The sequence below is a fragment of the Cervus elaphus genome, chromosome 30, assembly GCF_910594005.1.
Source record: "Cervus elaphus chromosome 30, mCerEla1.1, whole genome shotgun sequence".
NCBI lineage: Eukaryota > Metazoa > Chordata > Mammalia > Artiodactyla > Cervidae > Cervus > Cervus elaphus.
This window is the reverse complement of record NC_057844.1, coordinates 17,173,002-17,199,120: the sequence shown is the minus strand read 5'-3', so window position 1 is coordinate 17,199,120 and position 26,119 is coordinate 17,173,002. Positions and strand designations below refer to the sequence as shown.

Here is a 26,119-nt window from a genome sequence, read left to right as displayed (position 1 = left end):
ACTAAACATGCTCTGAAAGAAACTTTCTAGATCTTTTTCGAAATCCTCCAAGACTTTTTTACTAATCCTTCTCAAAAAGTATTCTGGAAGGATTCCCTAACAATCACAAACTTTCATAAGGAACAAGGATTACAAAGAGGCTTCGTGTGAGTAGACATTTTCACACAGAATCTGTGCTCTTAAAGACATGAATGATTGTATACATCAACTTTAATGGTTTTTAAAGTGGGATTCATAAATCACTGTATGATTCATCAATTGAGGATTTAGAGATATTCTTTTTTCAGGAACACGATCGAAAACAAAGTTGCCTTCCTTTACTTTCCTATAGCAGGAAGAGGAGCAGACGTAAAATATAACAGGAAGCTGTGTTACTCCAAAAACATCGCAGGATCGGATGATGCGAAAACCTTCACCGAACATTGGACCGTGACACCACTCACACTGGGATGTGCTGCAATGAAGGAAACATCACTGTCTACTAGAGGAAAGGCATTTTGTTGAGGCTACGTCAGACTCAAAGCAATATGAAACATGGCCTTTCTCATTATTGATCTTACCCTCTCTCTGAGGACCTGACATACACAAGTGAAAAATCAAATGCTAAAAAAATTTGTACAAAATAATCCTCATTGTCTAGAACAGGAAAGAATAGCTTTAGAGTAAGAAAACACCCTAAGGACAATTCCCACAAAATGTGTATAAAATAATCCTAATTTTCTATAATAGGAAAATATACCTGGTCCTATTTAATATGTGACCCACAGGGAATTTTTCTGTATTTTCCAAATTTTTTATAATAAATACATATTTATTACTCAAAATAAATATATATATAATTTTAAAGATAAAGGGACTATTATAACCTAGCATAGGATTAGTATCCACATGTATATATTCCACGTCTATGAGGTCCATATATATTCCACAGTCTATAGAGTCACAAAGAGTCAGACATGACTGAGCACACATGTACGCAGGCATATTTTTAAAGGCTCACAAGTCAGTTAAAAAAAGACATTGGCTCATTAGCACTTTTAACAGTAGCACATGAACAGACTATTCACAGAAGAAGAAATTTGAACGTCCAAGAACCTCCAGAAAAAGAAAGATTCTCAATTTCATTAGTAATCGGGGAATACAAAACAAAATAATAAAGGAATGTGTTCAGTCGTGTCTGAGTCTTGTGACCCCATGGACTGTAGCCCACCAGACTCCTCTCTATCCATGGACTTTCCCAGACAAGGATATGGAGCAGGTTGCCATTTCCTCCTCCAAGGGATCTTCCCAACCCAGGGATCGAACTCAAGTCTCCTGCATTGGCAGGTGGATTCTTTACAATTGAGCCACCAGGAAAGCCTCCAGTGGTTCACAGAAAAGATTTAACTAAAACTATAGACGTTGCCAGCTACATCTCAGCAATCTGTACTTCATCTTAGATTTAAGTAATAGCTTGAGAATATTAGAAGATAGGTTGAATTCAAACTATATTATTATGCCAGAAAAGCCAGAAGGAACAATCTAAAGAATTGCATGTGTGGTGTGGTGTGAGGTGTGTGTGTTTTAACTATAAAACTATCATCTGGCCCTATAATTAACTATATTTTAAAAGCTTAAATGTGTGTCTTGGTAAAAAGGACTTCAGAATTTGCTCACCATTTTAGTAAATTTTGGATTTCCACTGGGATCACATTATAATATTTATGTAGATTATTCTTTAAAAAGAACAAAGCTGTAATTTGAGTAAGATGTTGTGGATTATTCATAGAATTCTCTTTCCAAAAAATAGGACTAGTGAAATTATTCTCAAATAGGATTTTTTTCAAATTAAGCTTTAAAATTCCATGTGGAAAACTAGTCAGTTCATTTCCATCAACGATCAATTTTTCAAGTGATCTACAAACAAAAGAAACCATATTTTAAAAGAAAAAAGTAGACATCTATTCCCGTGTGCCCTAAAATTGGTATAAAAGTTAGTAGTAATAAGAGTGTCAAGTATTTCCTTAAAATCCATAGATTTAACTTAAAAAGCAACTAACCAATATATTATGCAAATAAGTGCATTTGTGTAAATGGTAGAGGTAAAGCACATATTTTGTGCAACATGTCATCACTATGGAAAAAGAAATAATCACATAAACGAGTGAATGTTATACTATATAAAGTATAATAGTGATACAAAGAAAATTTATTTTCATAGACAAATTAAACATCAACACATACATTTTGTTTCATTCAGGTGAAAAGTCTCAACTATTAGTTGAGGCAGCAATGGGGGAAGACAGACCATTGTGTTAGGTGAAGCTTTTATGAAATATTAAGGAAAAAATGTGTTTATGAACTTTAGAGAAGGAAAGATAGCCAGTAATAGACTTGGAAAATTCAGTGGAGTTCCAAAATTAACAAGGGAGAAAAAAAAGAGAACAAATAGCATCTTAAAAAAATACTCCAAAAAAAAAAAAAAGAGAAAGAAATATGAAAAGGAGAAAGTGAAGAGACAGTAAATACAATGTTAAACAGAAGGCAAAAAATTAAATATATCAGCCATAACAAATATGAACACACTGAATTCTTCTATGAAAATACAAGATTGTTACACAGGAAATTAAATAATTGGTCAAAATATTAGAAAAGCAGAAATAAAATGATCAAATTTTACTAAAGACAATGCTCCTTAGAAACCAAATAAAATCTAGTAAAAGGCATTCAGAGATAAGATAATATTTACATAGTTTGATTTTAAATGAATGTAAAGAAGTAAATAGCTTTATTTTGCTCTATCCTTAAGGGGCATATGTCTTGTGGGTACTTACTACTTGCAAAATACCTGAGTTTCTGGATATCATTTGGAATAAAAGCAATACTATTGTAGGAAATATCAAGTTCCTCAAGATTATGCAAGCAAAATAGCCTTTAATAGAAAGAGAAAATGAATTGTAAAAATGTTTATATGCTTATCATTACTGGATATAAATCATTTCATTCCTCAATTAGTAGGTACAAGTACAGAGAGAAATCATGTATTTTTAAGATCTTGAAACTTATACAAATAGACTTTTGTTTCCATTATAGATGGTATAATTAACAATAATTTTCCTAAAATAATTCATCTATCCCTTAAGACTGATTAGAAATGTTTGGAGTGGATAAAGCCCCATCTAGAAAAAAACCACCTGAGAAATTCCTTGTGCTCAGCGGTGTCTGACTCTTTGAGACCCCATGGACTGTAGCCTGCCAGGCTCCTCTGTCCATAGGATTCTCCAGGCAAGAATACTGGAGTGGGTTGCCATTTCCAAGGGATCTTCCTGACCAGGGATCAAACGCCCTGTCCCCGGCATCTCCCGCATTGGCAAGCAGATTCTTCACCACTGCGCCACCTGGGAATACCCTGAGAAATTCTTAACAATATTTAAATATATATATTTTATTGGTTCCTGTATCAGTTTCCTAGGACTGACGGACCAAATTCTCACAGTCTGGGTGGGCTTAAAACAACAGAAATTTATTCTCTCATAGTACAGGAGGCCAGAAGTCCGAAATCACGGTATCAGCAGAGTGGGTTCCTCTGGAGGCTCTGAGGAAGCAGCTGTCCCTTGCCCCTCTCCTAGCTTCTGGGGGCTGCCAGCCGTCCTTGGTGTTCCTTGGTTTGTGAAGCATAACTCCAATCTCCATCTCTGTCTTCATGTGGGCTTCTTATGAGGACACCCATTTATTGGATTTAGAGCCCCCTCAAATCCCACACTAATCAAGTATGACTTCTTGTTAACCAGTTACATCTGCAAAGATCCTATTCCCATATAAGGTCTCATTCTAAGGTTCTGCATGGACATGAATTTTTGAGGGACACCTTTCAACCCAGTGCGGTCTCATTAAGACTTTCCTAGTGAAATATCCTTGATTTTTCCTTCTATTAAGCAAAGTATGGTGCTCAGTCGCTTCAGTTGTTTCCGACTCTTGAAACCCCATGGACTGTAAACCACCAGGCTCCTCTGTCCATGGGATTTCTCAGGCAAGAATAAGAGTGGGTTGCCATTTTCTTCTCCAATTAAGTGAAGTACTTAAAAGTAAGAACCAAAGAACACAAAATTAAGGCAGAGAGCCCTGTCTGGAGGGTGGAAGTGGGAGTTGCTTCTTGAAGACTAAAATGGAAAGACTGAGTATGACATTCACCAAAATCCCCAGTAATTATCCCCTCTTTGTCAATGCTCTTATCAAATACCTTCCTGTTTTCCATAAAGATGAAAAGTTACTTGCATGGTTATTAACTAAAGCACCACGAGCAGAATATTTCATAACTTCCTACTATTTTTGTGTGGATTGTAATGGTCCTCTTGATCTGTCCCCAGGCTACTCATCCAGCTCACCTCTCACACCACCCTATATTCACATATAGGCCAGGATTTATTTGCTAGAATTCCCTGAATTAGCCCAGTTCTCACATATTGCCAGTTCCCCCAAATTTGACTCTTTGATAAATAGCTTCCTTTTTTTAGGTCTTGACTTGGAAGTCAACTATTCCTAGGAACTCTTCCTGAATTTTTCAGACTAGGTGAGCAGCCTCTTCTGTGCCTGTCTTTACCTCTATCAGAGAATTTGTCACGCTGTGTGATAAATGTCTGTCTCCTAAACAGTGACATTCGGGAGGCCAAGGATTCAATTTTACATTTCCATATATCTAAGGCTTTGCATGGTGCCAAGCACATCAAAAGTACTTAGGAAATCACAACTGAATGAAAGGCATGGTGGTTGTTGTTCATTTGTGACTCCATGGACTGCAGACACCAATCACTGCCTCCCAGAGTTTGCTGAAATTCATGTCCATTGAGTTGGTGATGCCATCCAACCATCTCATCCTCTGTCACCTCCTTCTCCTCCTGCCCTCAATCTTTCCCAGCATCAGGGTCTTTTCCAATGAGTTGACTCTTCACATCAGGTGGCCAAAGTATCAGAGCTTCAGCCTCAGCATCAGTCCATCCAATGAATATTCTGGATTGATTTCCTTTAGGATTGACTGGTTTGATCTCCTTGCAGTCCAAGGGACTCTCAAGAGTCTTCTCCAGCATCACAGTTCGAAAGGTGTGGTGATCCTGGTTAAATCATTTTGCTCTGAGTAAATCGTTTGCTCTGAGAACTGAATGAGATCAAATAGAAAAGCAAAAAAAAAAAAAAAAAGACAAACAACCCTTTTCAGTTCAATGTTCATCTTAGACTTTCTTCACCTCTGGAAAGAAAATATTAATACCATCTGTTCCAGTTTTTTATTTATTTAAAATTATGTTATTTCACTTGTTTACCTCAGGGAGTTTCTAAAATTATTTCGTCTTCCTTTATTTCTTTAGTACAGGCAAACTAGTCTGATTCCAGGCTTTCATCTTTGATGATATATTCCTGTTGATTGTGATGTTTAATTGGGCTTGTAGGCAACACTGAGAAAGCTAATTAAGAAACTTCATAGGCTCTAGAGATGAAATTATCTCATTTATGTAGGATTTTAGAGAGCAATCTGTTTAAAAATCCTGTTTGGTCTGACAATCTATACCCCACTAGTAACAAATCTACCACAATTTTTAGGATGTATAAAATGTTTTACATTTATTTCATTGTTTTATTTATCAGCACATCATTGAGCAATGAGTTACTTAAACTAGAGCCCTGGGGATGACTTGGAAGATTGTGTCAGCATTAATAATTGCATGTAACAACATCACAGCACCACAGAAATATAAATGTTATTTATTGAGAGCCTACCATGTGTTCATGGCAATTTAAGATGATCTTTCACTGGACCACTGCATTACTATTAATATTATTTACAGATTTTTTTAAATGGAAGCTATAAGAATATTAATAGTTTATCCAAGTTAGTATAAAATCAAACATACCACTCCCTGTTCTTCAGATATATGGGCATAAAGTAATTCAATCCCTATCTTTAATCAATAGCAATATGGGAAAATAAATTTGTGCATTTCCAGAATCAGCTCTTACTTCAGGTATGAAGTAAGTATGCTCACAAGTATGTTCTTAGGTTCTTTATTTCAAACAGCCTCTTTCTCCCAAAGAACATGCTGGCTAATCAAATCAAACTGTATCAAAAAAGCAAGGCAAAACTTTCAGTCTGTCAGTTAAAAGTGGTAATTTTCTATGTCCTTTTTCTCCTGTTATCCACTGAGAAAAAAATTAAGATTTTTTTTTAACCTTTGTTGCAGTCATGCCTGCATAACTTCAGAGGATGAGCTGTGTGTACATATGTGTGTATGTGCACACAACAATTATAGACATGTGTGTACACACAGATTAATATATTTCACAGTTACTTATCTCTGTCCACTGAGAGTGTCTACAAGCAATATTCCAGTAGCAATGGGACTACCCAGCACCCAGATCTTGCTTTTTAAATACCATCCTCCAATTAAAAAGGAAACAGGATTTCCTAAGAGAAAAGTCTGATTCTCATATCAAGGCAGGGTAAGGCAGTACAATTTATGTTATTGTGGAGACATAGAGGAGTCAAACAAAAATAAAACCCATAATGCAATATTTTTACTCCCTTAGAATTGATTCTTTTTTAATATTTTTATGTGTGTTTAATACATTTTATATGTATACAAGCATTTTTACAAAGCAATGATATAATTTTTACATACTTTTTAAATTTTTTAAATGAATAGTTTTACAATGTATGAATATAGATCTTGTTGGGTTGTTAATTGCAAACAATGCCAGATGAACAATTTTATAAGCAAATTTTGATGTACATTCTTAATTACTATAAGAACCCTCTTTTGCAAAACATTATTCAACAGAGTCCCTGTGCTCTTAACTTTTTGCCCTTAACTTACATCCAGTTTGTTAAAATCTAACTAGAAGAAATACCTTGTTTTGGCATTTGGTTAGGGTTTTGGTTCAAAACTCTCATTAGGAGTCAAACAGTTACCAGTCCATATGTGGGAAAAAAAAAAAATCCCTCTCTTTTATATCCATATGTCAACATTCTTATTGGAGTTTAAAGGATCTGAGATATCATACAGGTAGATTCTTAGTTTATAGATTAGGAAATTGAGGTCTAGAATGGTTAAGTAACTTTCTCCAGGTCAAATAGAGAATTCTCAATTTTGACGTTAAAATGCTAGAATTCTCAATTGCAAGATCAGAGTTCTTTCCATATCCAAAGCAGCTCCCCAGGAATAGGCACAAGGTTCTTACCTGAGCTTCTTTAGATGACTTCATCCAAATTCAGATAGTGCATGTCTATATGTACATTTACCACCCCCACATTAACTGCCATCAATATAGCTTGTAGGTTGTTTTTTTTTTTAACACAATAAAAAAAATCAAGTTAGCTAATGGGAGCAGAAGAAGAATTATCAAATGGCTCAAAAGTAGCTAGCTGCTTTCAAAAGGGAGATTGATCCTTTTCTAAATTATAAATTCTTTATTTTCTGTGTTTATAATCTCAGACTATCAACCTTACCCGGGTGGAAGAGTGGTAATCAAATTAAAAGCAACATTCAAAGATTTAAGGAGCTTAAGTTGTTGAATTGTAGAAGGGATTTCTTTGATAGGATTATTTCTCAGATTCAGTATTTGTAAATTTTTAAGACAATATATCTAAGGAATAGAAAAGAGAAATAAACATGAGTAGGACAATAAACCCTTTGAACTAAAGCAGAAAAATCAGTAGCTTACACTCATTTTTCTCAATATATCACATATCTCAGTAAGTACCTTTGGTAAGTCTTCAAAATAACTAACCCTCATTCATATGTATGATCTGGTAAGATAGTGTAGCTACTATACTTACATATCCTTGACTCAAGGATGTTCCTTTTCTAAATGGGGAAATCATCCTGTTTAATCAATCTCGTGGTTTCGTAAGAAGCAACTATGCAAAGAATGAGGAATGTGAGAGATAACTGTGTGATACATCTTCTCCTATACTTTTACTTTTAACCTCTTTGTCTCTTTCACTCTTAAGTGTATCTCCTTTAGACAGAGTATCACTGGGGCTTGTTTTTTTTTTAATCCAGTCTGGCACACTGTAGTTTTTGATTGGGGTGTTTCAGTGAATTCACATTTAATGTTATTATTGACATGGTTGGGTTCACATCACAGTTTAACTTACAGTGTTCTATATGTCTTGTCATTTTTGTTCCTCCTCTGCTGTCTTTGTCTGCATCAACTGAATATTTATAGTATAGCATTTTAATTACTTTAATGCTTTTTCCCCACTATATCCTCCCCAGTTATTAGTGATTACTCTAAGGCTTGTAATATACACCTTGACTTATCAGAGTCTACTTCAGATTTACACTAACTTAATTCCAGTGAGATATGGAAATGTTACTAAATAGCTCTATTCCCTCTTCCTTTTTTGTACTATAATTGTTATACACACTACATTCGTATATGTTACAGACCTAACAATACATTATTTAATTACCACTGTATGTGATTTTGTGGCTAAGAGAAGAAAGGAGACCAAGTAAATATTTATATGGTTTGTTACATTTACCATTTTTGCTTTTACTTTTTTCTATCCTAAACTATTTCAGTAGGCTCTGTCCTCTGCCAGCATCTACCACCTTGAATTTTCCATGAAACTTGTAATAAATCCAGTCACCACATTTATGCCAGCTTCTGGTCTTCTATTCATTTCTTTTACACTAAGATAATAACTTAGCATAAGTGCCCTAGTAAAGCATTTCCAAGTCTGGATATTGCCATTTTCATTGGAATATTTTATCTATAGCTATACAACACTGATCTGCATTTTAATGGCAAGTTCTACTTATTTCTGTCACTTTAAAAATGAGTACTTTATATTTTACAACAGAAAATCTCCCATACAGTTATACATTTTAGTGGTTAAAGTATTCTTTCACAGATCCATATGTCTCACATATGACTGTTTAGAAGAAAGGTTAAAATTAACATGAAGAACTAAGATCCCTATACTCCTCAGGAATTCTTGTCAATTTGTCTTAGTCAAATTAAGAAAACTAGTGTGACATACTCAAAAAGAAAAAGTAACTCTTCTAGTAAAAATAAAAACACAGTTGTTGTTGAGTCACTAAGTCCTGTCCAACTCTTTGCGACCCCATGGACTGCAGCAAGCCAGGTTTCCCTGTCCTTCACTTTCTCCTGGAGTTTGCTCAAACTCATGTCCATTGAGTCGATGATGCTACCTAACCATCTCATCCATGGGACATAGTAGAGTTCTGACAAAATGTGGTCTCCTGGAGGAGGGAATGGCAGACCACTCCAGTATTCTTGCCATGAGAACCCCATGAACAGGATGAAAAGGCAAAACACAATATTGCAGAGAAATTATGAAAATGTATGTTTTCAGAAAATGTATGTTTTCAATACCGCATATTTGAAACAAAAAGCAAGTCAGTTTGCTGGAAATCAATTTGCTTTAAAAGTCAATATTCTGGAAATCAAGTCACAAAACAACAAAACACCCCATGACCAATTAAACGATGACTAAAGACACAGAAAACATAATCTGTCCTGAGTTTCCCTGGTGGCTCAGATGGTGAAGAATCTGCCTGCAATGCAGGAGACCTGAGTTTGATCCCTGGATCAGGAAGAACTCCTGGTGAAAGGAATGGCTATAATTGTCCTCATTAGTCATAATGACTTATTTATATAAAATGACACTGAATTCAGCTCAGTTCAGTTCAGTCGATCAGTCGTGTCTGACTCTTTGCGACCCCATGAACCACAGCACGCCAGGCCTCCCTGTCCATCACCAGCTCCCGGAGTCCACCCAAACCCATGTCCATTGATGCTGAATTACCTCTTCCCATATCTGATTATCCTTGATATGTTTTACTGAGCAGAATATCCTATTTGAGCCTATAATAATTAATACTTGTTAAAACATCATATTACCTGGTCACTAAAGATTTCTTTAAAGATTCCAATTAACATAGATAAGGTATATCTTAGATTTTATTCAGAATCAGGGAAAAAAATAATTTTACTTGCATTGTTTAATTATGAGAACATATTTGAGAACCTGACTATAACACAGTCTTTGAGGATTGTGTCATTAGGACTTCCTAAGAAAAATGTACTATGCTTTTGGTGCTTTTGAAAGTAAGCCTTTTGGGATGCAATCCAAAATACATTTACTTTACAGTAACTCCAGGGTACCATAAGTGTCTATTTTAAAGTAACAATTTAAAGTAATAAATAGTAAGAAATTAAGACAATCTATACAATAATAAAATGGACTTACTTCTGTGGGAAAGTAACAGATGTTATTATATGATAAATTAAGATATATCAACTGGAAAGCCAAAGGTGTTAGATCTGGACAATTTAGGAGAAAAAAGCCCTAAAAGAAAGTGACAAGAGAAAAAGTTAATTATTTACCATGCACAAAATATCTTATACAATAGTTTAAAAAGATGAGCATGTAATCTAAATGACAATGTTTGACATAATAGCAAGCCTATAATAATCTTCCATTCATTTATTTTAGCCTTTCATGATAATAATTTCTTAAATATGTAAATAAACAAAATAGAAAAACTACCAAGTATTTCTGCATGTAATAAATACAGTGTTATATGTGTGACAGGCATTAATTAATAACAAGCAAACACTTATTGACTGTCCACTACATGCTGAAATAAATAAATATATTTTGTATTTAATTCTCTTTACCCCCTATTTTTCATGTCTCTACTTCTATTTCTCTGTTATCTTTGTATTAATCTGACATCTATAAGATTTTTAACTGCCTAAATATGCCAATTTCTGACTTAGGAAAATGTATGCCTTATTAGGGACTAAAAATTTTCCATTTTATCACAGTTGTTATATTTATTGGGAAAATATTGTTCTTATTATTTCATTATTTTCTATTTTAATATCTGAGAAAATGTGGTGAATTCCTCTTTTTAAGTTTTGAATTTTGTGTTTAGAGGTTTTTTTTTCTTAATCATATAATGGATTTAGCAATTTTATTAATTAATTAACAAAGGGTATTGATCCATAGTTTTCTTGTGGTGTCTTCATCTTCCTTTGATATCTGGGTTATACTCATAGCATGGCAAAAAATATATTTGGTCATCTGAAAGACCAAAATGTATTTCTTATAAATAGCTGGCCTTCATCCATGGTTCCTGGCTACCAGCTCCCGGAACCCTTGGAATTTCCTAGACAATAAGAGCAATGGGAAAATTTTTTGCCATAATAGTTATTTCCTTATCTTCAGTTCCTGAAGTTGCTTCAGAGCCATAAAGGCAAAATGGGTGTCTTGTTATTCATGACAAACCCCTTTGTAGCACAACTGTCTTTATGTAAACACAGTAACTTTTGAAAAGCTCCTAAGGATGGAGACTGGTTATCAGAGGAAACCACCATGTGATTAGAAGTTTAGAACTTTCAATCCCCTCACCTCTGAAGAGGGGGACGATTAAAGACTAAGCTCAATCACCAATGGTCAAAAATTTAATCAATTATACCCATTAATGAAGCCTCCATAAAAACCAGAAGAACAGGGTTTGGAGCGTTCCAGGCTGGTGAACACATGGAGATTCGGGGAGAGCGGCACCTGGGGAGGGTGTGGAACTTCTGAACCCTTTCTTCATACCTTCCCCTATGTATCTCTTCCTCTGGCTGTTGATTCATATCCCTTAATATCCTTTGTAATAAACCAGTAATCAAGTAAGTAAATAGCTTTTCTGAGTTCTGTGAGCCACTCTAGGAAATTAAGGGAAGCCAAGAAGCGGGTTGTGAGAATTTCTGATTTATGGCCAGTCCGTCAGAAGTATGGGGCTTCCCAGTGGCACTAGGGGTAAAGAATCTGCCTGCCAGTGCAGGAGACAGAAGGGCCGCAGGTTCAGTACCTGGGTTGGGAAGATCCCCTTGAGGAGGAAATGGCAACTCCCTCCCAAATTATTGTCTGGAAAATCCCATGGACAGAGGAGTCTGGTAGGCTACAGTCCATGGGGTCGCATAAAGTCCAACATGACTGAAGTGATTTAGCATGGACGTGATCAGCAGTATAGGTAATAACTTATGATTGGCATCCTGAGTTGGAGGGGGTCCTTGGAACCTCCAATCTGTAGCTTGTTGGTGGGAATCGCAGGTAAACATCCTGGGCTTGTGATTGGTGTCAGAAGTGGAGGCTGGTCTTGTGGGACTGAGCACTTTCCCTGTGGAACCCAGTGTTTTCTCTGGATACATACTATCAGAATTGAGTTGAATTGTTGAACACCCAGCTGGTGTCCAAGAATTGTTTGTGGTGTGGGATTCCCCTATTCAGCAGTGGAATTGGGTTGTGTTCCTACCTCTTTTATTTTCTGGAAGTTTTAGAGAAGTATAGATGTTCATTTTCCTTTAAACAATTATCAAAATTCACCCATGAAGCCATTCAGTCCTGCATTCTTCTTTGTTCAGAAGTTTTGATTGTTTATTAAATCTATTTACTTTTCAGGGGTCTGCTCAAATTTTTAGTTGTTGCTGAGACAGTTTTGTTAATTTGTGATTTTCCAGAAAATGTTTCATTTCATCCAGGATATTTAATTTGCAGGCATTTAATTGTTCCTACTCTTCTCTTATAATACCATTTACTTCTGTATTTACTTATAATCCCATTTACTGAAGCCAGTAGTAACTTTTCCATTTTCACTCCTGATTTTATTTATTTGTCCCTTCTGTCTTTCTTTTTTAGTCTAGCCAAAGGTCAACTTTATTGATCTTTTCAAAGAACTAACTTTCGGTTTCTTTGAATCTCTTGCTTTCCTATCCTGTTTCATTTATCTCCATTCTAATCTTTGTTATTACCTTCTTTCTGCTAATTCTGGGTTTAATTTGCTCTTCTATTCAAGTTCCTTAAAGTACAAAGTTAGGTTATTGATTTGAGATCTTTCTTTTCCACATATTTATTCCTCACACATACCAGTGTATCTCCCAACATCAACATCTCACACACCAGTATGTTTTGTTATAATCAGTGGACTAATGTTGCTATTGTTCAGTAGTTAAGTCATGTCCAACTCTTTGTAACCCTATGGATTGCAGCACGCCAGGCTTCCCTTTCCTTCACTATCTCCGGGATTTTGCTCAAACTCATGTCCATTGAGTCAGTGATGCCATCCAACCTTCTCATCCTCTTTTTTCCTCTTCTCCTGTCCTCAGTCTTTCCCAGCATCAGGGTCTTTTCCAATGAGTCAGCTCTTTGCATCAGGTGGCCAAAGTATTAGAGCTTCAGCTTTAGCATCAGCTCTTCCAATGAATATTCAAGGTTGATTTATTTTAGGGTTGATTGGTTTGATCTCCTTGCAGTTCACAGGACTCTCAAGAGTCTTCTCCAGCATCACAGTTTGAAAGCATCCATTCTTCAGCTCTCAGCTTTCTCTATTGTCCACCTCTCAAATCCATATATGACTACTGGAAAAATCATAGCTTTGACTGTACAGATCTTTGGCAGTAAAGTAATGTCTCTTCTTTTTATACACTATATGGGTTAGTCACAGCTTGTTTTTCAAGGGCAAGTATCTTTTAATTTTGTGGCTGCAGTCACAGTCTACAGTGATTTTGGAGAAATCAAGAAAATGAAATCTGTCACTGTTTCCACTTCTTCCCCTTCTATTTGCCATGAAGTGGTGGGACCAGGTGCCATGGTCTTTGTTTTTTGAATGTTACATTTTAAGCCAGTTTTTTCACTCTCCTTTTTCACCCTCATCAAGACGCTCTTTATTTCCTCTTCGCCCTCTGCTATTAGGGTGGTATCATCTGCAGATTGTTGATATTTCTCTTGGCAATCTTGATTCCAGCTTGTGATTCATCCAGCCCAGCATTTTGCATGATGGACTCTGCATAGACGTTAAATAAGCAAGGTGACAATATACAAGGAGCCTTGACGTACTCCTTTCCCAATTTTGAACTAGTTCTTTGTTGCATGTCTGGTTCTAACTGTTTGCTTCTTGTGCTGCATACAGGTTTCTCAGGAGGCAGGTTAGGTGGTCTGGTATTCCCATCTCTTGAAGAATTTTCCAATTTGTTGTGATCCACACAGCCAAAGGCTTTAGCGTAGTCAATGAAGCAGAAGTTTTTTCTTGGAATTCCCTTGCTTTTTCTATGATCCAACAGTTTGACCTCTGGTTCCTCAACTTTTTCTAAATCCAGCTTGTTCATCCGCAAGTTCATGGTTTACGTACTGTTGAAGCCTAGCTTGAAGAATTTTGAGCATTACTAACATTAGCACATCATTATCAGCCTAAATCCAAAATTTATGTCAGAGTTCAAACTTTGTGTCGTATATTCTATGGGTCTTGACAGATGTATAATGAAATGTGTCTATTATGATAATATTAAATCATACAGGATAATTTCACTTCCCTAAAAAACCCCTTTGCTCCTGCTGTTCATGCTTCCCTCCCTCCCCCCAAAACCATCACAAGCGCTGATAGAGTTACTGTCACCATGGCTTTGCCTTTCTAGAATTTTGTTGTTGTTGCTATTCCTTGTTCACTCCATTACTAGCTCCTTGGCATTCAATTAATTTTTTGTAATCTGTCATGTTGATTCCTTTCTCATTCTCTTTTGTGTATATTTTATAGACAGCTTCTTAGGAATGGTTACCATGAAAATTAAATTGGCATCCTAAGTTTAAATCATCTAGTTTGGATCGATACCAAGTTCACTTCAAAAGAACACAAAACTGTTCTTACTATACAACTCCGTCGCCCCCACCACTTCATGTTGTTCCTTCAATGCCATGGAGAGTAACCTAAGTCAGAAAACCTAAAGAAGAAATATCTGACAATACAACAGGAAATTGCCGTTAAAAGTATCTAGCCTACCTTAAGAGTGAGTGCATTTCTTCCATGAATTTGGCAGTTTATCACGGCGAGGTTGGTCATGGCTAGTATGGTTTCATAGCGTGTTGCCACAACAGTCTTGAAACCTTCACCTTGTATGACAGGTACCACTGTAGGTTCTATTTTTTTAGATTTAATGCTACCTAAATAAACAAAACAAAACGTGAAACATAAACGTGTCATCACTTAGAGTGAAACTTAAAAGGTATTTGTATTGTAACAATTGTTGCTGTTGTTGTTTAGTCACTAAATCATGTCAGACTTGTTTGTGACCGCCAGGCTCCTCAGTCCATGGGATTTCCCAGGCGAAAATCCTGGAGTGGGTTGCCATTTCCTTCTCCAGAGGATCTTCCCAACCCAGGGACTGCAGGCATCTCCTGCGTCTCTTGCACTGCAGGTAGATTCTTTAACACTGAGCCACCAGGGAAGCGTCTATGATAGCAGGGAAAAGTGAAGGTCTTAGTCACTCAGTTGTGTCTGACTCTTAGGAACCCCATGGACTGTAGCCTGCCAGGTTCCTCAGTCCAGGGAGTTCTCCAGGCAAGCATACTGGAACAAGTAGCCATTCCCTTTTCCAGGGGATCTTTTGACCCAGGGATCAAACCTAGGTCTCCTGCATTGCAGGTAGATTCTTTACCCTCTGAGCCTCCAGAAAAGCCCAGTAAGTCAATAGAAGTAGGTCACCTAGATACATCCTTTGGAAGAGATTCCTTATAACCTTCACCCACTCAGCCTCATGTTGGAGATTCCCTACAACCTTGATCCACCCAACCTCAGTTGGTTCGGTTGGTCAAACTTTTTAATATTAGATAGCACAGTTGTCTTTTAAAGAGAAAACCATTAGCTAATAGATTTCTACCTCAATAATGTAGATTCCATCAGACTTTTGTACTATATATAAAAATATCTGATTTTACAATGAATTACACAAACAACTTCTTGCTTCACAAAATGAAGAAAGGGCATCCTATAAACATATCTCAGATAGAGATCACATCCCAAGGATCAACCTTGCTTTTTCCCTTAATATCACCTTGACACATGATTCCAATACCCTATGTAACTCGGTTTGAAGACCTCACACAGGAAAAGGAAAATAAAAAGCTAAACAACTCAGGAGTAGCCAAACAGCAACCATCTGCATTTACTCTATCATGACCCTTGTGGGTTTCACCTTTCCTCAAGAATGGTCTACTCAAGGGATTTGCCTGGCGGTCCAGTGTTTAAGACTCTGAACTTCAAATTCAGGGGGTGAGGGAGTGTACAGGTTCAGTCCCTGGCTGGGAAACTAAGACCCCACATGCAGCTTGGCCAAAAATAAATAAGTAAAACTATCTTAAAAGAAAAAGGCCTATTTAAGCAGACACCCAGGAGTGGCAGGAAGATATTTTGAAATATATTTTACATTCCCAGACATTCTTGCTGTATTACTTGCTCCAACAAATTTTATCATCTCAGTAGCTCTTATATTATGCTTCCGTGAAAAGAAATGGGGCGTGCTAGACCAGAGAAAACAATGTTCAGTTGTTAATTTCTAAAATAGACCCATTTCAGGTCAACAGATGTGAAAGTTAGCCACAGAATAAAGACGTGATACAGAGATTCCTTGTCTTGTGGGAGGGAATAGAGTCACAGGAATGGAGAATGAGTGAAGATATAAGTCTGTGGCCTGCTTCCTGTCCACCCATGCTCATGGCTAAGCTCACACCGCTGGCTTCTGATTGAAAGGCAGGGAGATGGAGGTGGCAGAGGTGGTTAGAAATTCCCCGACAGATCTCTGAAGGATCTGAGGATGCTAAAACTCACCTGGAACTTTCAAAGAGGGAAACATCAGAGAGGAATAAACTCTGTAAGTTAGAGATGTTAACCTGATTTGTTCAGGCCTATGACATGGAGGGGCTTCTCAGTGGTTCAATGGTAAAGAATTTGCCTGCAATGCAGGAGACGCAGGAGATGAGGGTTCAATTCCTGAGTCAGAAAGAACCCCTGGAGAAGGGAATAGAAACCCACTCCAATATTCTTGCCTGCAGAATCCCATAGACAGAGGAGCCTGGTGGGCTACAGTCCATGAGGTTACAAAGAGTCGGACATGACTTAGCGACTAAGCACACACACGCAGATGACATGGAGGACACCCAGAAGTTAATTTATGTCACAGACGGGGACAGGAAATGGTTAGAAGGATAGTGTGCTCAGAAAGCCCTGTGGTTGCTACAGTTAATGATATTACACACATATATTTGAAAGTATATCTGAGAGTTGCTGAGAGGGTAAAGCTTAAAATTTTCGTGACAAGAAAAAATTGTGAAATGATGGATATTAACTAAATTTATTGTGGTAATCATTTTACCATATATTCATGTATCAAATCAGTGTGCTGCACACTTTAAATGTATACAGAGTTACATGTGAATTATATCTCAACACAACTGAGGAAAAAAGAAAGTTTTATGGTTGGAGTGTTCTTCTGTGTATGGTGTGAGATTGAAAAGTGTTAGTCACTCAGTCATGTCCAACTCTTTATCTCAAGGACTACAGCCTGCCAGGCTCCACTGTCCATGGGATTTCCCAGGCCAGAATACTGGACTGGGTAGCCATTCCCTTCTCCAGGGGATCTTCCCAACCCAGGGATTGAACCTGGGTCTCCTACATTACAGGCAGATTCTCTACTCTCTGAGCCACCATCTCCTACTAAACACATCCATTGAATCACTGATTTGTTATATTATACTTCCTGTTCTAAAATTTTATGTGATTATTTTTAAAAACAAAAATTTCAGTTCTCTGATAAAATTCTCCAACTATTTTTTTTCAACATAGTAATCACAATTATTTTAAAATACTTGTTTGAAAATTCCAGTATCTGAATGTGCGATTCTCATCCTATTGCCTGTTTCTTTCTACTGGTTTTCAGACATCTTATCCTGTTTTTAGGATGTTGAAAAAAAAATTGTGATTTTTCAATTTAAAGCTGGATATTCTGGATAACAATTTTAAAGGGTCTGGATAATATCATCTGTCTCTAATAAGTGTTAGGTTTTCTTTGACTGGACAGGAAGTATCACTGTGATTTATCAAGGATTGGTTTTGAGTTTTGTAGGCGATAACCTATTTTAGTTTTGTCCTTTCTCCTCAAACACCATTCTTATTCCCATGCCGTGGGTTCTCTGGGTCTTCAACTGAAAGCTTACCAAACCCCCTCCACTTCAACAGAGCTTGAAAACTTTAATAATTGTCTCCTGTGCAATGTTAAAATTCACGCTCACTTAGTTTAGCATCTCAGCCGATGTTTCCTGCTGTTCCTTGGTGCGTTGTCCAGCGCACGCCCAGTTTAGAAACAGCCTTGACGCCTGTGGGTCTGTTTCCACTGCTTACTCTTCCTGCTACTTCCCATTCATTTTGTCTTCCTTTGTGTACCTGAAAACTGTGAACTGTTAACTACACACTATTTGTGAAATTGTTTATAGAAATAATGTGAGGTGTGGGATGAAGTCATCTTTTGTTAACCATGGCTTTCATTTGTTTCTCTCAGTAACTAAGGTCAAAGCACTTAAAACAGTGTTGGCACATGGCGAGCAGCTGTCATGATGCCACATCAGTCTTCCCCACTCAGATTAAGAATACTCTAGCTTTTATGATTCCAACATCAGTACAAAGTTGGGTTTATAGTCAGCACTTTAAAAATAATAGCTGGGGACTTCCCTAGTGGTCCAGTGGTAAAGACTGTGTTCCAAATACAGAGGGCCTGACTCGATCCCTGGTCAGGGGACTAGGTTCCGCATGCTGTAACTGAAGATCCTGCATGTGGCCCCCCAAGACTTGGTGCAGCCAAATACATTAAAAAAAAAAAATAGTTGCTGAGTAAATAGTTTAAGGAACTGATAATGAGGTGTGACATACATGTGAATCACACAAATATACACAAAGGCACAAAATCACAAATACTTCCATGGTGAGAGAATCATATATATAATTTTTTTAAAGAATAATATAAACCTTCTATTTACCTTCATGTAGGCTCAGCATGCTTTGCTTTGAGACAGTTTCTATATGTTCATGTTCTGTTACACGGCTTTCTAGAAAAAAATTAAAATAGGACCATGGTTAGATTTGCATGAAATTTCATGTTGCGAATGTTAGGACATTATTATAATTGTTCATCTTTTAATGAATTGAGGTTATCCATGGAAAAAAATGCACCCAGGAAGGCATCCATCTGCACTGGCATTCTGCTTCTAGAGTTCATCAAAACCACCTTACAGAGGGCCATTCATTCCTACCGCTCCTTTTTATGAGCTTCTCTGATCCTTTGAAAGGCTTAATCTGGTTCCCATCACCACCATCAGGGGTGGAGTTTCCAGTCTGTCCTTGGCAGAACTGCAAGGTCAGGATTTCTGTCACTGCATTCTGCCCCATCTATTAAACATACAGGCGAAAAGGAATCCCATCATTCTCTCCTGCAAACCCCAGGGGGGACCACCATGCGCTGGGATGCACCTCTCCCTTTGCTCTACTGGACCCCATCATTACAGACCATCTCCAGACCGGATTTACCTATCACAGACTGCCTCAGAGGTTTCCTCGCTGAAACTGGTGACGGTATGAGCATGGAACCTGGGAAATCAGCAATACTGAGAGTCACTGTCCGGCTTCGTACGTGGTCAGACCGCTGAGTTGCGGCTTTCACAGGCGTGGTCCTTGGTACGGGGACTGGCACTGTTGCACTTAAACGCAACAGGGGCTGCTTAAAGGTATAGATGTTGCTCTCTTGTAAAAAGTGCTCAGAGTGAACCTCCTTGAGCTTGGGCCTAGGCACTGAAGGAGTTGCACTTGGAACTCTGCAGAACTCCGAAGAGAGGACCAGAATGTCTTTTAAAATGCTGGTGTAAATGTTTTGTATTTTTAATGGCCCTTCTGATCTCTCTGGACCTTCCATTTTGCTCATTTCTTTCCCAAAAACCCGAGCTGAAGCTGAACGACACCTGGGAAAAAATATGGAACCAGTAGCAGTCTCTGGAATGTGCCAATAGACTTGCTTAGAAGATTTTGTAGTTGTTGAAATAGTCATCACTCTTCGTTGTACATGATGATCAAGGAAGAGGTTTTTAATACTGACAGAGGTTTGTGCTTGATCCCTTGGAACGACAGGAAAACTAGTTTTATCTCTTTCAACTGAAGTGGTTTTTTCTTGAACGAAGTGTACACGTGGTAGCCTAGTTTCACCAGTCCCGACTAAACCAGGAAAAGAAAAAATAAAGCAGAATTAAATTACGTTTATCAAGGTGTCAGGAGCAAAACTATTAATGTATTAGCATTCATACTTTTTAAATGCACTCACGCTCCCTCACCTTCTTAAAATGTTTCTGAATATACTCACTCAATTATCAGGACTTTTGTTTAGCTAACAGGGAAAAAGTTTGAGTGAACAACTGGTGAACTGAAAAGGCTAAACTGTGTTAGAGAGAGTAGGGAGCTATTCTTGGAAGAATAGAATGGATGGAGAAAAGCATGACATAAAGGGAGATTTTTGAGCAGTTGCCACTAAAATCTCTGGCAATATAGAAGGTTAAAATGACTTGAAGTTGGGCTGTTTATTATTTATCATTTTCTCTTCCTCATTTGAAACTTCTTTGAGCAAGGATTTACATTTCTTTTCAAAGCAGATGTCAGACCAGGGTGTCTTTTGAGCATGATAGCATTCTGATACTGGCGACAAGGTACCACACGTTCATCCTGGTTACAACCAGAAGTATTCTTTTCTCTCTTAGGTCCAGAAAATGCAATGTGCCTGCCTTCTTAGGGACTTCACTGCATCCTCTTATGCTTTCTCTTTCTGATGTGATAGAATGTTAAATGACACTTGTGTCTATTGTCTCAGTTGAGCACAATAAATGATGAGGACTTCAGCACGTCTAATGAGGAGATAATAGATTCATTAAGGCAAGATTTGCAAAGAGATGGCCAAAGCAAGTCCAGCTCTCACCTGTTGTCCATACATGAGACATGGCAAAAGGCTGATCTGTATTTGCAGAGAGGATTTTCTCTGAATAGAGCTCTTGGAGTGCTTTCTGTTTCCCTGATTTTCCTCTCCTTATGGTGGGTCAAAGAAGCATCTATCCCCACTTCCAACTAAGTTAGGGTCTAAATCATTTATAGAGAACAGAAGTGTATGCCACAAGGAGAAAATAATCTCTCACCACTCCCTACCATGGTTTCCCCACCCCCATACACCTGCAGAGTAACAAAAATGTATTGGCTCTTCCAGTGTTGTGTCCCAACTGCAGCAAGACAAGAGAATTCTTCAATCTACTTGACCTCTACCTCCTGCCATTTGGTGGGGGAAGGGGGAGCAGTGCAGAGACTCATGACTGATGGTCACCTTCACTCTTAACTCCTTAACTCATCCTCACCCATAGCCCCCACCTATGAAAATACCAGAACTTACGAGTGAGGCAAGAGAAGCAAAAGAACAAGGTATTTCTCTGGGCTTGTCTAAAAATTAGCAGATCTAGTCTGAGTTGGGTGAAAGGGCAAGGTTTAACTGCATGCTAGATGAAAGAATCAATTTAGATTGGACTTGTGGTTTAATATCTAAAAATGAGACAAGGATAATAGACAAAAATGACCAGAAAAGCCTTGGGAGAGAGATGTCACGTCTGACAAAGGGCTTACATCCAAATAAAGAGCTCTTAAACTCAACAGATGAGAAAACAAGCTAGGACTTCCCTGGTGGTCCAGTGGCTTGGACGCTGGGCTCTCAAGGTAGGAGGACCAGGTCTGATCCCTGGTCAGGGAGCTACATCTTGCACTCTGCAACTTGCAGACAAATGAATAAATACTTTTTTTTTTTAAGCCAATAAACAGAGCTACTCCAGCATTGATTAGTGTTAGTATGAGTATCTTTCTCTATCCCTAAGATATACTCATTTGAATGCAGAGTTCCAAAGAATAGCAAGGAGAGATAAGAAAGTCTTCCTCAGTGATCAGCACAAAGAAATAGAGGAAAACAATAGAATGGGAAAGACGAGAGATCTCTTCAAGAAAATTAGAGATACCAAGGGAACATTTCAAGCAAAGATGGGCTCAATAAAAGACAGAAATGGTATGGACCTAACAGAAGCAGAAGATATTAGGAAGAGGTGGCAAGAATACACAGAAGAACTATACAAAAAAGATCTTCACCACCCAGATAATCACAATGGTGTGATCACTCACCTGGAGTGAGACATTCTGGAATGTGAAGTCAAGTGGGCCTTAGGAAGCATCACTACAAACAAAGCTAGTGGAGATGATAGAATTCCAGTTGAGCTATTTCAAATCCTAAAGGATGATGCTGTGAAAGTACTGCACTCAATATGTCAGCAAATTTGGAAAACTCAGCAGTGGTCACAAGACTGGAAAAGGTCGGTTTTCATTTCAATCCCAAAGAAAGGCAATGCCAAAGAATGCTCAAACAACCGCACAATTGCACTCATCTCACACGCTAGTAATGCTCAAAATTCTCCAAGCCAGGCTTCAATAGTACGTGAACCACGAACTTCCAGCTGTTCAAGCTGGTTTTAGAAAAGGCAGAGGAACCAGGGATCAAATTGCCAACATCCGTTGGATAGTTGAAAAAGCAAGAGAGTTCCAGAAAAACATCTATTTCTGCTTTATTGACTATGCCAAAGCCTTTGACTGTGTCAAAGCCATGATCTTCGTTTTCTGAATGTTGAGCATTAAACCAACTTTTTCACTCTCCTCTTTCACTTTCATCAAGAGACTCTTTAGTTCTTCTTCTCTTTCTGTCATAAGGGTGGTATCATCTGCATATCTGAGGTTATTGATATTTCTCCTAGCAATCTTGATCCCAACTTGTGCTTCATCCAGCCCAGCATTTCTCATAATGTACTCTGCATATAAGTTAAAAAGGCAGGGTGACAATATGCAGTCTTGACATACTGCTTTTCCTATTTGGAACCAGTCTGTTGTTCCATGCCCAGTTCTAACTGTTGCTTCCTGACCTGCATATAGGTTTCTCAAGAGGCAGGTCAGGTGGCCTGGGATTCCCATCTCTTTCAGAATTTTCCACAGTTTTTTGTGATCCACACAGTCAAAGGCTTTGGCATAGTCAATAAAGCAGAAATAGATGTTTTTCTGGAACACTCTTGCTTTTCAACTATCCAACAGATGTTGGCAATTTGATCTCTGGTTCCCCTACCTTTTCTAAAACCAGCTTGAACATCTGGCAGTTCATGGTTCATGTACTGTTGAAGCCTGGCTTGGAGAATTTTGAGCACTACTTTACTAAAGTGTGAGATAAGTGCAATTGTGTGGTAGTTCGAGCATTCTTTGGCATTGCCTTTCTTTGGGGTTGAAATGAAAACTGACCTTTTCCAGTCCTGTGGCCACTGCTGAGTTTTCCAAATTTGCTGGCATATTGAGTGCAGCACTTTCACAGCATCATCTTTTAGGATTGAAATAGCTCAACTGGAATTCCATCGCCTCCACTAGCTTTGTTCGTAGTGATGCTTTCTAAGGCCCACTTGACTTCACATTCCAAGATGTCTGGCTTTAGGTGAGTGATCACACCATCATGATTATCTGGGTTGTGAAGACCTTTTTTGGACAGTTCTTCTGTGTATTCTTGCCACCTCTTCTCAATATCTTCTGCTTCTGTTAGGTCCATACCATTTCTGTCCTTTAATGAGCCCTCTTTGCATGAAATGTTCCCTTGGTATCTCTAATTTTCTTGAAAAGATCTCTAGTCTTTCCCTTTCTATTATTTCCCTCTATTTCTTTGCACTGACCACTAAGGAAGGCTTTCTTATCTCTCCTTGCTATTCTTTGGAACTCTGCATTCAGATGGAAATATCTTTCCTTTTCTCCTTTGCTTTTTGCTTCTCTTCTTTTCACAGCTATTTATAAGGCCTCCTCAGGCAGCCATTTTGCCTTTTTGCATTTCTTTTTCTTGGGGATGGTCTTGATCCCTGTCTCCCGTACAATGTCATGAACCTCCGTCCATAGTTCTTCAGGCACTCTATCAGATCTAGTCCCTTTAATCTATTTCTCACATCCACTGTATAATCATAAGGGGTTTGATTTAGGTCATACCTGGATGGTCTAGTGGTTTTCCCCACTTTCTTCAATTTAAGTCTGAATTTGGCAATAAGGAGTTCATGATCTGAGCCACAGTCAGCTCCTGGTCTTGTTTTTGCTGACTGTATAGAGCTTCTCCATCTTTGGCTGCAAAGAATATAATCAGTCTGATTTCAGTGTGGATCATCTGGTGATGTCCACGTGTAGAGTCTTCTCTTGTGTTGTTGGAAGAGGGTGTTTGCTATGACCAGTGTGTTCTCTTGGCAAAACTCTATTAGCCTTTGCCCTGCTTCATTCTGTACTCCAAGGCCAAATTTGCCTGTTACTCCAGGTGTTTCTTGACTTCCTACTTTTGCATTCCAGTCCCCTATAATGAAAAGGACATCTTTTTTGGGTGTTAGTTCTAAAAGGTCTTGTAGGTCTTCACATACCCATTCAACTTCAGCTTCTTCAGGGTTACTGGTTGGGGCATAGACTTGGATTACCATGATATTGAATGGTTTGCCTTGGAAATGAACAGAGATCATTCTGTCGTTTTTGAGATTACATCCAAGTAATGCATTTCAGACTCTTTTGTTGACTATGATGGCTACTCCATTTCTTCAAAGGGATTCTTGTCCACAGGAGTAGATATAATGGTCATCTGAGTTAAATTCACCCATTCCAGTCCATTTTAGTTCGCTGATTCCTAGAATGTTGATGTTCACTCTTGCCATCTCCTGTTTGACCACTTCCAATTTGCCTTGATTCATGGACCTAATATTCCAGGTTCCTATGCAATAGTGCTCTTTACAGCATTGGACCTTGCTTCTATCTCCAGTCACATCCACAACTGGGTGTTGTTTTTGCTTTGACTCCATCCCTTCATTCTTTCTGGAGTTATTTTTCCACTGATCTCCAGTGGCATATTGGGCACCTACCGACCTGGGGAGTTCCTCTTTCAGTATCCTGTCATTTTGCCTTCTCATACTGTTCATGGGACTGTCAAGGCAAGAATACTGGAGTGGTTTGCCATTGCCTTCTCCAGTGGACCACATTCTGTCAGACCTCTCCAGCATGACCCGACCATCTTGGGTGGCCCCACACGTAATGGCTTAGTTACATTGAGTTAGACACGACTGTGGTCCTGTGACCAGATTGGCTAGTTTTCTGTGATTATGGTTTTAGTGTGTCTGCCCTCTGATGCCCTCTCTCAGCACCTACCCTCTTAGTTGGGTTTCTCTTACCTTGGACGTGGGGGATCTCTTCACGGCTGCTCCAGCAAAGTGCAGCCGCTGCTCCTTACCTTGGATGTGGGGTAGCTCCTCATGGCCGACGCTCCTGACCTTGGATGTGGGGTATCTCCTCTCGGCCACAGCTCCTGACCTTGGACGTAGGGTAACTCCTCTCAGCCACCACTCCTGACTTTGGACATGGGGTAGCTCCTCTTGGCCGCTCCTGATCTTGGACGTGGGGTAGCTCCTCTTGGCCATTCCTGTGCCACGCAGCCGCTGCTCCATCACTTTATGGAAAATAGATGGAGAAACAGTGGAAACAGTGTCAGACTTTATTTTTTGGGGCTCCAAAATCACTGCAGAGGGTGACTGCAGCCATGAAATTAAAAGACTGTTGCTCCCTGGAAGAAAAGTTATAACCAACCTAGGCAGTATATTAAAAAGCAGAGACATTACTTTGGCAACAAAGGTCCATTTAGTCAAGGCTATGGTTTTTCCAGTGGTCATGTATAGATGTGAGAGTTGGACTATAAAGAAAGTTGAGCACTGAAGAATTGATACTTTTGAATTGTGGTGTTGGAGAAGACTCTTGAGAGTCCCTTGGACTGCAAGGAGATCCAAACAGCCCATCCTGAAGGAAATCAGTCCTGAATATTCATTGGAAGGGCTGATGCTGAAGCTGAAACTCCAATACTTTGGCTACCTGATTGGAAAACCTGACTCATTGGAAAAGACTCTGATGCTGGGAAAGATTGAAGGCGGGAGGAGAAGGGGATGACAGAGGATGAGATGGTTGGATGGCATCACCGACTCAGTGGACATGAGTCTAAGTAAACTCCGGGAGTTGGTGATGGACAGGGAGGCCTGGCGTGCTGCAGTTCACGGGGTTGTAAAGAGTCGGACACGACTGAGCGACTGAACTGACTGACTCATTTTTATATTTAAAGGGAGATTCTTGCAGACAATACGTAATTAGCTCTT

At 38.5% G+C, this 26,119-nt stretch overlaps 1 protein-coding gene across 1 annotated transcript; it reads right to left on the bottom strand.

Moving 5' to 3' along the window:
- Positions 1-25,423, bottom strand: LRRC63 (leucine rich repeat containing 63). The gene is made up of 9 exons (XM_043891524.1): positions 25,330-25,423; positions 19,401-20,078; positions 18,854-18,922; positions 14,829-14,989; positions 10,250-10,348; positions 7,475-7,611; positions 2,828-2,911; positions 1,657-1,896; positions 1-454 (listed from the first exon to the last, which is right to left on the bottom strand). The coding sequence occupies exons 1-9, from the start codon at positions 25,421-25,423 to the stop codon at positions 211-213; spliced, it is 1,806 nt and encodes a 601-aa protein (XP_043747459.1). The 3' UTR covers positions 1-210.
- Between the last annotated feature and the right edge of the window lie 696 nt (positions 25,424-26,119).